The following is a 13,366-nucleotide window of genomic DNA, read 5'->3' on the forward strand; positions in this document are numbered from 1 at the left end:
TGATCTTGACAATCATCTTATAAGCTGACCGTACAGAAAAACGCCCCCTTGGATCATCATTCCACGCCCAGAAATCATCCACAAGCCGTGTACAGAGCGGTATTAGCAAGATCGCCTCCACATCAATGGGTATGAACACCTGTCTAAGCAAGTCCTCTCGCCACGCAGCTCTAGTGTGGTCGATCAGATCAGAAACCAGTTGCTGTGGGTCAGCAACTAAGGAGGCTACTGGCTTCATCATTCCGTCCCTTGGGATCCAACTATGTTGCCATATGTTCGTGGTAGTTCCATCACCAATACGCCGGATAGCTCCTTGGGTGATAATATCTCTCCCATCAAGTATAGATCGCCACACCTGAGAAGGATGTGGACCTAGTTGAGCTTCAAGGACTGTACATTGTGGAAAATATGATGCTTTAAGGATTTGTGCACTAAGAGAGGAGGGATCATTCAATAATCTCCAAATTTGCCGAGACAAAAGTGCCAAGTTGAAGATTTCTATATCCCGAAAGCCAAGTCCTCCCAAACTTTTCGGTCGGGTCATCAAATCCCAAGCTACCCAACATGGTTTCCTCTTGCCTCTCTTGCTCCCCCACCAAAATTGACGAATGAGTGACGTAATGCTTCCACAAAGGCCTCGAGGTAATCTGAAGCAAGACATCGAAAACACTGGTAAAGCTTGAGCCACGGATTTTATGAGAACCTCCTTTCCTGCCACTGATAAAAGTTTCTCCATCCATCCCTTTTATCCTTTCCCAAACTCTGTCTCGTAAATATTTGAAGGTGCCATTTTTGGACTGTCCAACATCGGTCGGCAGACCCAAATACTTTTCACTCAAAGACTCATTCTGCACATTAAGTATATTCTTTATCTCCACCCTAAGGGTCTCCGGGCATCCCTTACTGAAAAATATGGACGATTTATCATAGTTTACCCTTTGGCCCGAAGCCAAGCAATATGCATCAAGTAGGTTTGAAACCTCATTTGCCCCCTGGACACTAGACTTGAAAAGCAGCAGGCTGTCATCTGCAAACAAAAGGTGGTTCACTACCGAAGCCGTGGGCGCCACCTTTATGCCACCGAGCACTAATGACTGAGAACTGTGTTTTAAAAGGCACGAAAGGCCCTCCGCTGCAATCAAGAATAAGTAAGGGGAAATAGGATCTCCCTGCCTGATACCCCTGGAAGGTGAGAAGCTCTCTAATCTTTCTCCATTAAACAAGACCGAGAATGAAACAGAAGTGATCATGCTCATAACTGTATGGATCCAATCTGGTGCAAAGCCAAGCTTAACCATAATTGCCTTTAGATAAGGCCACTCTAGTCTGTCATATGCCTTCATCATATCAAGCTTAAGTGCACAAAAACTGTTTGTCTTGGATCTGTTTCTCTTCATGAAGTGCAAACATTCATACGCACAAATAATATTATCCGTGATCAACCTCCCGGGAACAAAGGCTGATTGCTCCTTTGAGATAATATCTGGCAATATCAACTTCAATCTATTCGACACCACTTTAGAAGCTATTTTATAAATCACATTGCAAAGGCTGATAGGCCTAAACTGGGTAAGGAGAGTGGGATTTTGTACCTTGGGTATCAACACGAGTACCGTATCATTAATGCTTGCAGCAGTCTCCTCTCCACGGACGATCCGAAGCACCACTTTAGTTACTTCATCCCCACAAATGTCCCAGTGGCGCTGATAGAAGTGTGCAGGAAAACCATCTGGCCCCGGTGCCTTCGTAGGAAACATCTGAAACAGGGCCTGCTTTACTTCCTCATTTGTGTAAGGAGCGCAAAGCGAAGCATTCATCTCTGGTGTCACTTTCCGAGGCACATGTTGTAATACATCATCTACCCCCTGTACACCTTCCGTCGTGTACAAGGTTTTATAGAAATCTGTCACAAGTTGTTTCATCTCAGCCTTGTCCTCTACTCTTATACCCAACGCATTGTGTAGAGCTCGAATCATATTCTTCCTACGCCGCATATTTGCTCTCATGTGAAAAAATTTTGTGTTGCGATCACCCGCAGTCAGCCATTGTATGCGCGATCTTTGTCTCCACATTAACTCCTCCCTATGATAGAGCTCAACCAGTCGTTCATTCAACTTTTGCTCAAGGTGATTTGGAGCAGTCCTAGACGGAACACTTCGAAGCCTCTCTAGCTCCGCTTTTGCCTTCTTGATCTCCTTCCTAACACTTCCAAAAGTTGCATCCTCCCATGCCGAGAGGTTCTTTGACAGAAGCTCCAATTTTCTGCGAATCCCCTCAACACCTTGATCCGCTTGCAGTTCGCTCCATCCTGAGCTGATAGTGTCATGCCATGATTCATGTGACTCCCACATCACTTCGTATCGGAAGCTCGGTTTAGGGCGTGGTAAAACCTCTTCAAACTGCACGAGTATTGGTCCATGATCCGAGGACGCCGAAGTTAAGTTTGTAATCTTGGCCATAGGGAAAAGAGCCGCCCAATCAGCTGTGGCCATCGCTCTGTCAAGCCTCACGCGGGTGTAGGATCCCCCGGTCACTTTTTTCTCAAAGGTCCAAAATCTGCCATGATAGCCCAAGTCCATCAACATGCAAACGTCAACCGCATCCCGGAAACCTTGTATTTGTGCATTACTCCTATTAGCAGCTCCCTCATGTTCATCCGGACGTAAAACTTCGTTAAAATCGCCCAAACACAGCCAAGGGAGGTTGCTGAAAGACGCCAACCCCTTTAGGAGATCCCATGTTTGGTGTCTCAGTTGTGTCTGGGCCTCGCCATACACGCATGTCAACCTCCATGGGTCTTTCCCTTCCTCTACCACCTTTGCATCAATATGATAAACAGAATCACCCAAGATCTCAACCTTTATTGTATTATTCCAAAAAATCCCTATTCCTCCACTTCTTCCTTGACTATCTATCGCATAGGCATTATCATAGCCCAAAGTGTTAGCTAAAGCTTCTACACGTGCACCCTTTATTTGAGTTTCAACAATACACAGCACGGTAGGGGTAAATTTCTTCGCAAAGTCGCGAAGCTCACGAACTGTCGCGGCTTTACCCGCGCCGCGACAGTTCCAACAGAATGAACTCATTGCGTCCGGCGGCACTCCTTGGAGGAGCCCGCCGATCCATAATACTGGTCCTTGCCACATTCCACTCCATCTGTCACCATACTCGGTGTCCCTGCATCAGACAGCTCCTTAAACAGGGTTCCTTTATTGCCAACATCTTTCTTCCGTCGCTTCACCTCTTTCCTTGGAGACACATATACAGGCGGCATCGGTGGAACCCCGACCGGCTTTGCAGAGATTACAAGAGCTGTAGAGCTCACTGGGACCACATCCCCTTCTCCATCATCGCTCGACTGAACTGTCTCTGGATGGTTCTTGTCCGAAGATTGCCTCTTGTTACTTGCCACCACTACCCCCAGCGTTGCAGCAGTCGGTTCCTCGATCATACCCTTGGGCTCGCTTGGCCCCGACACTTCTGTGGTCATTGCATTGTCCTCTTTTTCATCCTGCCTCCCCGCCTCCCTGCGAGGTTCATTCTGATATGTATTGAAGCGCCAACTTTGATTGGGGTTATACTGCTCTCGCCCCCTACCTCTTCCTCCTGCATTCCTTGGGCCGCCTCGTCCCCTCTGGTTACCAAAACCACCTCTGCCAGGTTGCCTGAAGCGAATATTGTCAGCCAGAACAAAGTCACCCCACTCAAACTTTGTCTCATCATGAACACCATCACCACACTCCTCGTGCCAATGCCCGCATTCACCACAGTTAAAGCAAAAGACAGGTAATTTCTCGTATTTTACTTGATATCTAACTCGTTCATCCCCCTTCTTTCCAGTGACAAACCTCTTAATTTTTACGTTGATATCGATTTTCATCCTCACCCGGACAAATTCACCAAAGAAACCTGCCGGTAGCTTGAGTTGCACTTCTTCCACCTCGCCAATTCGCGATGCCATCCCCCTGACTGCAGGCTCGATCAAAAAGTTGTCAGGTAAATGATGGATTTGCGTCCAAACTGCCAACTTATCCAACTTGATGCTATCAGGGTTTTTGAACCCATCATACTCCACCAAAATCACTGCTTGGTCTCTGAAAAGCCATGGCCCCTCTAGCATGGCCTTATTCCAATCCCCTAGACAACCAAATTGCGCTGTGAACAAGTTGTCCTTCACCTTCCTCCAGACCACCGTTTTCGCTGGATTCCAGGCTGCACGCATGTCCCCATAAAGAGCATTAGGGCTAAAAGTCCTTGTAGTGTGTACCCTGGCTATGGCTAGCCACTTCGCCGGCGCCCCCAGATCCGGCAACTACTCCTCCCACACGAACTCATCATCTTCCTCCTCCTGCAAATTCAACCTGGCTAGCAGCTCCTCCGCCGTCTCCTTGCCATGCCGCCCCTGCGAGCTTGATCCCGACGCCATGAACCGAGCAATCTAGTCGCCGCCAACAAAAACCCTAGATCGATCTGCCGGAAAAACCACTAGAACCAAGGCCGGGTAAGGTCACGAGGGGCCTCCCTTGATCAGCCCGAGTCCAGGGGATCACCAGCAGATTCGATCGGGGAAAAGAAGGTAAGATCCGGCCGCGGCGCCGGAGTATGTCGAAACCCTAGGCTATCGCCGTCGGGGAGAGAAAACGACTTAGAAAATAGGAATACCTAGAAGGGTCACGAAGCCACGAACTTGCCTGGCAGGCTGTCACGGATGGAGTTCATTTTACGGGCTTTTGGGCTTCTTGCGTTGCATTGTAAGTTTAATGGGTTCAAGCCCTATTTTCCACTGGGTTCATGCAAGTACATATACGTATACATATACCCGGCCAGGAAAAGTCGTTGGGTTCAACTGAACCCAACGCCATTACGCTGGCTCCGCCTCTGTCCCGAGACGCGCTATTTCAAACCCAGAGTTGAACGGCTGGAGATGCTCTAACATCGTAGGCGACCTGAAGCTCGTCCAATCGATCCCACGGCCGCCGGCAGTCGCAGAGCAGATACGTACGTGTGGAACCTTCTGCACACGACAACGCAGTCAAGTAGTAGTACAAACGTGTACTGTGAACAAGGCAAAATAGACGCAGATTAATTGGCGAGCCGGTCACTGCCATGGCAAAAATTAGTTGCAACCTCTGACCCGTATCTGCGGCTGCACTCACCAACTTGCCCGTATTTTAACGCAACAATCTTACACGCCAGCAGCCGATTAAACAAATGATAGCCACTAACTCACGATGATTTTTTGGATCAAGGCTAGGTAGCTCCCAAGCATAACCGGTCAAATTGCGTGCATGTAGCTTGGATACTTTTCTTTTTCGATCCTAGGTTATGGGGCTCTAATGCTTTGCAATCTATACTAAACATCCTGCAAAAAAAAATCTATTTTTCAAACAAACATACAGTAATCCAGATACACCACGTCAAGAACTTGTCAGAGAGTTTTATGCGTAGCAGTCACTTGTTCGTCATTGAATACTGAGAAGTGTCACTTGCTGGATCACATCACACGGCTAGCGTGTAGGAGCAAATGGAAGGTAGTATCTGTGGTTTAATCCAAGAACGAATTGAAGTGTGGAAGTCATACCACTGCGCCACCGTGTGTTTGATTCCAGGAACGCAGCGTACAGAAGTGAAGCAGCTCTGTTGGCAGGTTTTGCGAATCCGTTGGCTTCCGAATTAGCGTCGACGAGTACGAAGTGCGTATCCTGACGCAGGTAGCACCCATATGTTGGGTGCATTCTCATTGGCTCTTTACGATGACCATCCATCCCAAAATGCACAGCTTGACGATCAAACTTTTGCCTCATTCCGTTGGGTCTTTGTGTGTGAGAGCGTTCTCTCCGTTGAGGGCATGTACAATGCATAGCCTTAAGGTGATGTCTCGCATGCCATGTAGGATCGGATATGACGTAAAGTAGGTTCGGATAGGGAAGCGGGATCCTTTCCAGAAGGTGGGTGCTTGAAGAGAAAAAATGTGGTCCGGTGACAAAAGTTAAAAAGGTTGGAGTGAAAGTAGAGATGCATGTGTACTAGAGTCTTTATTTTCTATTTTTTAATAAGACACACTAATGATAGCTTGCATTGAGGAAAATAAATAAATGTAGATGCCTCAAATTATTTTTTATCATGAGGCATATATATCCATATGCCGCCATTGTACATGCCCTGAGGGGGCTTCCACTATTTCTCCCGTGCCTAATGTTAACCTTCATTCTCATCGTTGCATCATTGTTTAGTTGTAGCAGTAAACCATCTGACGCCCGCAACGATCACATCATCACTCATTAAACATATGAACACAACGTCATATACATGTTGCTTCGCACACGTGCAAATATAGGGATATTTTGATCAACCCTACTCTAAATTCACTTTATAGCGCGCGTTGTTATCCTCTCATACCCTTGTTTAGTTTCGTGGTTGATCTTACCAAATTAATTTCTCCACTCCAGTAATAAAGGAACGGCGACCATAGAACAGTAAGAAAGAAAAGTAAAATTGTACGTACGCCTACAGACCACATAAGCTATCTGTCACACTGGGAGCAGTCTGAGAGAATCAAAGATTCCGAACAACCGGGTTGCTTGTGTGTGAGAGAGAAAGAATCCAGGGGGCAACCGGCGCGGGCCCACGCCGAATCACGCAGATACTTTCCTTGTCCACTCGGGATCTCCAAACAACACTCCACCCCAAACTTCTCCTCCCCTCTCTCTCTAAAAAACAAATTATTTTATTCACGCACCGAGATTCTTTGCGTGCATGCGTATCTCGGCGACAATAATTACGGCCCTGATTCGTTGCCTAACCCCCCACTTGTCGCAGCGAATTCGGCGAGTGTTCTTCCGATTTGACGGGTTGTTTAGTTTAGAGTAGTCAAAAGAAAGCAGTCGCTGCCGTAAAAGCCAAAATGTTTGCTCGCTAGCGACGAGAGCAAGAGAGCGGAGATATGGAGCGCAAAATCCTGGGTCCATGCCTGGACAAGGACAGTAGCCAGTCGGCAGAAGCGATATGAACCATCAGTATGATATGGCCAATGATCCCCACTGATTAACCGCGCATTTGCGGCCAGTAGTTGAGACTCCGTGAAGAACCCATGCCATGGGAAGAATTCGTCGTCGAAAATGTTTTTCTGGGGGAAATTGAGTGAAAGGAAGGGAACTGAGAGGTGGTTGAGGTGGAGTGGAGGCAGGGAGTAATCTAATAAATCGGCTGGATAAAAGTAATTAATAAGCCGGAGCATTCACCATCCGTCCTCCACTGGCGTGGAAGAAAGTCTCCCATTTGCGTGCCAAATTAATCCTCCTCTTCTTCCTCCCCCGCAACAGCAACAGCAACGGCACCCTCCCTCCCTCCCACAGTCCCACTCCCATGTCCTCTGCCATCCCATCCCCATCCCACCACCATATAGCCGCCACTCCACCCCCACCCCCACCCCACCTCCTTCCGCGCGCGCCGCTCCCCAAGAACCGGGACGGAGAGCTAGCCCTCCGCGACTCCCTCGCCGCGCGCACGCTTCCTGCATGCCGCTGTGACCGTGAGTCGTCGTCGTACTGATCTACCCCGCCATGTCGTCGTGCTGAGTGGTGGGTGGGCGTTCGGGGTCTGGCCGTGCGCGCGCGGGTTGGCGGCAGTACATGAGGAGGAGGGCCGGGAGGAGGGAGCCTGGGGAAGGGGGCGCTGGGGCTGCTGGGCTGCGTCGATGAGGTGGTGGCGGCGGTGGCGTCGTCGTGGGGTGCGATGAGCGCCGCGGGGTCCCGGGTCGAGGCGGCGCCGCGGCTCGCGCAATGGCGCGTCGACGCCCTCCCCTGCTACACCTACCGCAAGTCCGACTCCTTCCGCGTCGGCCTCTGGAACTGGTCCGTGCCCCCCGTGCCCGCCCAGCCCCTCCCCTCCCCTCCCCTCCCATCCCATCCGCCCCTCTGCAAAATTGTTGCTCGCTACCTGTTTGGTTTCTTGATTGACATACTTGTCCAGCAAAGCAGAGTGTATCCTGCTATGCGATCCTTGTTGCGGCCCCTCCCATCCCATCCGCCCCTCTGCAAAATTGTTGCTCGCTACCTGTTTGGTTTCTTGATTGACATACTTGTCCAGCAAAGCAGAGTGTATCCTGCTATGCGATCCTTGTTGCGGCCGAGGTTCTTAGTGTTGGTTTATGAGTTCAGTCATGGGTTTTCTTGTGATCAGTCTCAGCTTTTCAGTTGTGGTTTGATTCTGTCTACCAGTGCAAAGGGGATCAATAGGCTGTTTCTGTTAAAAATCTTGTTGGTTTGATTCTGAGAAATGGTCCAGAATTTGGTAGTAGCAGTGAAGGTTTTCTTTCTTCTCTAAAGTACTCCGTATTATTGAACTGAATTTAAGTTGGATTTGGAATCTTTGGTCAGCGATAATATCTAGTCGACATGTTTTCTTAACCATATTTGTTGTATTATCAAGAGAGACGTGGAACAAAGGAGATTTTCTAGACAAAAGTTTTCACTTTCTCCAACACTCGCTTTCAGCTCTTTCTTTTCTACTATTGCCAAGAAAAATCTTGAATTGAATTGTACGTTTACTTCTTCAAATCTCATCAGGATAAAATTTTCGGTTTAAACATAAGTTCTAAAATCATAAAGGATGGGGTACAAGATAGTTATGAGGGTCCACCACATGATTCATCATAAACTAACTTAAGTATCTGATTCTGCAATTGTGAAGGTACCTGTCTGTGGAGAGAAACAACAAGCAAACTTGCGTTAAGCTCTTTGCAGAGTTGTCAAATTCTGCCAAGAACACAGCCCCCGCACCGATAGCCTCGTTTGTCACGAAACTTCTGATATCCTTTCCTCCAGATCAGAAGATCATAGAGCATCCAGGTAATTGTCTTTTACTCCTTACTATGTACTGTATGAAAGATATTGATATATTTTCACATTTAATATGTAAGCGGTAATTTTTCAATATCTAGTATGTAAGTGATGAGTTATCAGTTCATACGGATACGAGTTAATTTGTGTAGAGATCAAGTGTCATGCAAAAGCAGTATACAGATTTAAGTTACTGTACATTACATGATCGGGGCATACATGCCGGTCTGAAATTCTAGGCTTTATTGTTATTCCAAAATACCATGTTGAGTCCTCCATGCATATCAGCAAGTGCACAAAGCATGGGTTATCTAACCATCAGCTAATTTGCATGAACACAGGTATCCTGGACAAGCCTCTGAAACACGAAGGGTTTGTGTGGACGATTGATAGTAGTTTTACAGGAAGATTTGTGATTGAGATAGAGTTTCTGGACCTCAAAGTTGCAGATTCATCTGTAAGCACTGTTTCACCATCTACCTTTGTTTTTGTCAATGTTTGGTACAACAACAATTAGGAGGTGTGGGCTGTCAAAACGAAAAGAAAACAATTAGCCAATTAGGACATGTGGAGTGACATTCTTGACTCACCTAGAAGCCAATCTGATTTTAGACAGCTGCACACTATATTAACATGACATTTGGACTGATGCACACCAATATAGAAACATCTACAGTTTGTTTTGTGTGAGGTGTCTATAGTTGCTTTCTACCGTCGAATTGAAAACCCCCTGATTGTGTGACGTCACATAAACATGTTGTTTGATCAGAGACGTGCAAAGCTCGCAAGCACAACAGAAACCTAAATCAGGCATCTGTTACCACTTGTCAGTAATTGCTCGATCCGGATAAAAAACGACAATATAAGAACAACGTCTTTGAGAACAAAAAAGTCTAATCATTTTAAATAAACACTGTAAATTCCGGTTCAAACTTACAGTTAACACTTTTTTTATTTGCAAGATAGACTTACAGTTAACTTATTGCTATGTAATTCTGCATTCCAGGGAGGTGAACCTGCCTCGATCTGGGCCTCACGCCAAATCAAGCAGTCTTCAGACAACACCGCGCTGTCATCCCTTGCAAGGATGCTGCAAGAAGGCATCCTCTGCGACATCACGATCAACGCCGACGATGGCAGCATCAGGGCGCACCGGGCGATCCTGGCCGCCCGCTCGCCCGTCTTTCGGAGCATGTTCTCGCACGACCTCAGGGAGAAGGAGCTCTCCACGGTGGACATCTCCGACATGTCCCTCGACGCGTGCCGGGGCTTCCTCAACTACATCTACGGCAACCTGCGCAGCGAGGAGTTCCTCGCGCACCGGCTGGCCCTCCTTGGCGCCGCCGACAAGTACGACATCGCCGACCTCAAGGAGGCGTGCGTCGAGAGCCTGCTGGAGGACATCGACGCCCGGAACGTGATCGAACGGCTACAGACGGGCCACCTGTACCGGCTGCAGAGGCTCAAGGACAGCTGCCTCAGGTTCCTGGTCGACTTCAGGAAGGTGTACGAGATGCAGGAGGAGTTCAGCGCGTTCCTTCAGACGGCGGACAGGGACCTGGTGGCTGAGGTGTTTCAGGGCGTTCTTGCGGCGTGGAGCGGCCGGTGAGCGTATGGGGCGCCTCTGCGTCTCTGGGTGGTGGTGGTGGTGTTCCATTGGTGGTGCATTGTTTGCTGGATTCTTGCTGGTGCAGCTTGTAAATAGCGCGTGCAAGCCATTTTTTGTTGGCGATATAGTAAAATTTAACGTGTACACCTCGATTGGATTTTGTTCATATATCATATGGTAATCCAATTCATGTAGATGTAGCGCGTCTTGGTGATCCTGTACACTGCAAAATGACAGTTATTTTGTGAAGCCGAATGTGAGCTGCCTCCCTCTTCGTGCTTCTTTGGTTCAGTTGAGACTAACGCGAGTTAGCACGTAAATCTTTTCATGGTAAGTGGTAAGGGTCCAGCATGATGGCATAATAACTTACAACAGAGTTCTGTACCTGATTTGAAGTGTTGTGAAGATTTTTTATTATTTGAAAACAGGTGCTGTGAAGACTTGAATATATAAGACCTAAATAGCGAACGTACATCAAAGGCCTATTAGCTCAGCTGGTTAGAGCGTCGTGCTAATAACGCGAAGGTCACAGGTTCGAGACCTGTATGGGCCACTATTTTTTTCAAATCATTTCAGGCAATAGGTGCATGATTGTTCTTCGTTGTTACGCATTTATTTTGGGCATGTATGCTACTACTTCCTTTCCCAGTTACATGAACGAGGCAAAAACTTGTTGGTAAAATGTCTCTTACACATGTATTTTTGTCGACGGCGAGAAAACAGGAGATTAAGACTTACTGATGGTTTGGCGCCTCATGGGAAGCAGCTCTGTTTATGTGTGGGGATCTCGTCGGGCTGACTGTAATTCTCTTTTACAAATTGGGTTCCTTGCTTATTTTGGGGATTAGACTGTATTTATGTTTTCCTTTGGATCTAGTTTTATGGAGGCATGTACCTTATCATCTTGTGTAATACAAACCTTTGGGATCCTTTTTTTCGATCAGAAGGGTCACACGGCCCCCATTTTCATTACGAAAATGTAGTCACAACATACAAACCAAGTTTCATACAGGCTTCAGTTTTTTTCGATGCCTAACATATGCATCATGAAAAAAAAACTACTCCTACATCTTGAGGCACTTCGACTGCACCTACAGGATGCTACAATGTGTGTGAAACAAGTTGATCATGTATTTAAAAATGTTAATCAATCATTTAAAAAAAATTAATCAAGTATTCGAAAAATGTTAAATGTGTATAGAAAAAATGTTGACTTTGCATTAAAAAAAATGTCAAACTTATATAAAAAATGTTAATTAAGCATTTAAAAATGTTAAAATGTGCACAAAAAATGTTGACCATGTATTAAAAAATGTTAATCTTTTATTTAAAAAAAGTTATTCAAGCATTTGAAACTTTTTAAAAATGTCCATTCCAATTTTTTCCCATGCATTAAAAATTCTAACCAAGGATTAAATGTGTATAAAGAAAATTTTTCTCATGTATAATAAATATATACAATGTGTGTGAATTAAGTGCATCATGTATTTAGTAAATATTAATCAAGTATTTGAAAAAAAAGTTAAACAAGTATGCAAAAAATGTTAAACAAGCATTTGAGAAAAATGTTTAACAAGTATGTGAAAAATGTTAAACAAGCATTTGAAAAAAATGTTAAATGTTTACATAAAAAAGGATGACCATGCATTAATAAAATGAAATATTGTATTGGAATTTTTTTAATCAAAAATTTGAAAATATTAAAATGTGTATATAAATTTTTTGACGATGTATTTAATCAATCTTCTATCCGAAAATTTTTAATCAAGCATTTGAAAAATGTTGATAATGTGTATAGATAAAATGTTGACCAATTATTAAAAATGTTAAACTTATATTAGAAAATTGTTAAACATCTATTAGAAACATGTTCTTGACGTAGACGAAAAATGTAGAATGACAAAACCAAAAGAAACAAAGCAAAACGAAAAAAACAATGAAAACTGAAAAAGAAACAAATTAAACCAAAAAAAGAAACCATAGAAGCAAGTTAAAAAAGGAATGGAAAACAGTAAAAACTAATAAATAGCCAAATGAAATAGAAAAAACCCTGTTGAAAACCAAGAAAGAAACAAAGAATCGAAGAGAAAAAGAAGAAAAATAAAAATAACAATGAAAATCGTGAAAGAAACAAAAAATCAAAGAGAAAAGAAACGTAGTATAACAACAAAAATAAGAAAACCAAAGATATCCAACAAAGAAATAAGAAAACAAACAAAAACAAAAGGAAGAGAAAAAATATGAACGAACACATCAGACCGAAGAACGAATGAAACGAGTAACACGCTACTGGGCAGGCCCACACACGTGCACTCTGCACGAAAGATTTAGCGACACCTGTGGATACCCTTGCGGGAGCCCCTCACGGGTCACTTCCGGTGCGCTGAGAGCGCGCCATAGCCGCCGTCACGTGTCGCGTGCTGGGTGCTTCCTCGGGATTTTGCTTGTTTAGTTTTTTGTATGTTTTTTTTCAGGATTTAGCTGTTTTTTTATTTGTTTTGGCATTTCGGTTTTGCTAGGTTTTCCCTAGGTTTCAGACCCAAGGATTTGATTTTTTATGTGAAAAAACACTTTTCTTTTTCTTACGCGAGAAGCACGGATTTACTTCTCGTGGAGGCATAGGTTTGCTTCAGCGAGAAGCGCAAGAAAAATATGTTTTTTTTTGCTTCCGTGAGAGATGTGGATTTACTTTTCATGGAGGCACAGATTTGCTCCTGCGAGAGGCATAGTTTACCTCTTCGAAAAAGGAAAAAACTGAAAAAACATGCTTTCGGCTTGGGTTTTTATATGGTTTTTTGTGTAAAAAAAGTTCGTCAAGACCTATCAACATGAGACCATGTTTTGAAAACTCGACGCGAGAAATCTAAGGGTGAAAACGGTTCGGAAATTAGACACATGGTTTAAGAGATAAAAC

The 13,366-nt window shown here is 45.1% G+C and overlaps 1 protein-coding gene and 1 non-coding gene across 2 annotated transcripts; both read left to right on the forward strand.

The window, feature by feature from the left end:
- The first annotated feature begins 7,406 nt into the window (after positions 1 to 7,406).
- On the forward strand, positions 7,407 to 10,701 carry LOC119330388 (BTB/POZ domain-containing protein At1g55760-like). Its single transcript, XM_037603499.1, has 4 exons — positions 7,407 to 7,856; positions 8,695 to 8,852; positions 9,185 to 9,300; positions 9,850 to 10,701. Exons 1-4 carry the CDS (start codon positions 7,738 to 7,740, stop codon positions 10,450 to 10,452), a joined length of 996 nt encoding a protein of 331 aa, XP_037459396.1. The 5' UTR covers positions 7,407 to 7,737; the 3' UTR covers positions 10,453 to 10,701.
- A 230-nt stretch (positions 10,702 to 10,931) lies between these two features.
- Positions 10,932 to 11,005, forward strand: TRNAI-AAU. Its single transcript has one exon. It is a non-coding gene; the product is annotated as a tRNA-Ile (tRNA).
- The last annotated feature ends 2,361 nt before the right edge of the window (positions 11,006 to 13,366 follow it).

Source organism: Triticum dicoccoides, chromosome 7A (assembly GCF_002162155.2).
Source record: "Triticum dicoccoides isolate Atlit2015 ecotype Zavitan chromosome 7A, WEW_v2.0, whole genome shotgun sequence".
NCBI classification, from domain to species: Eukaryota; Viridiplantae; Streptophyta; class Magnoliopsida; order Poales; family Poaceae; genus Triticum; species Triticum dicoccoides.

Excerpts from the sequence above, each read along its gene's own strand:
- LOC119330388 (XM_037603499.1), top strand. The coding sequence starts at position 7,738 with ATGAGCGCCGCGGGGTCCCGGGTCGAGGCGGCGCCGCGGCTCGCGCAA. Across the intron at positions 8,853-9,184 it reads GAAGATCATAGAGCATCCAG|GTATCCTGGACAAGCCTCTG; the intron begins GTAATTGTCTTT and ends GCATGAACACAG. Across the intron at positions 9,301-9,849 it reads TCAAAGTTGCAGATTCATCT|GGAGGTGAACCTGCCTCGAT; the intron begins GTAAGCACTGTT and ends TCTGCATTCCAG.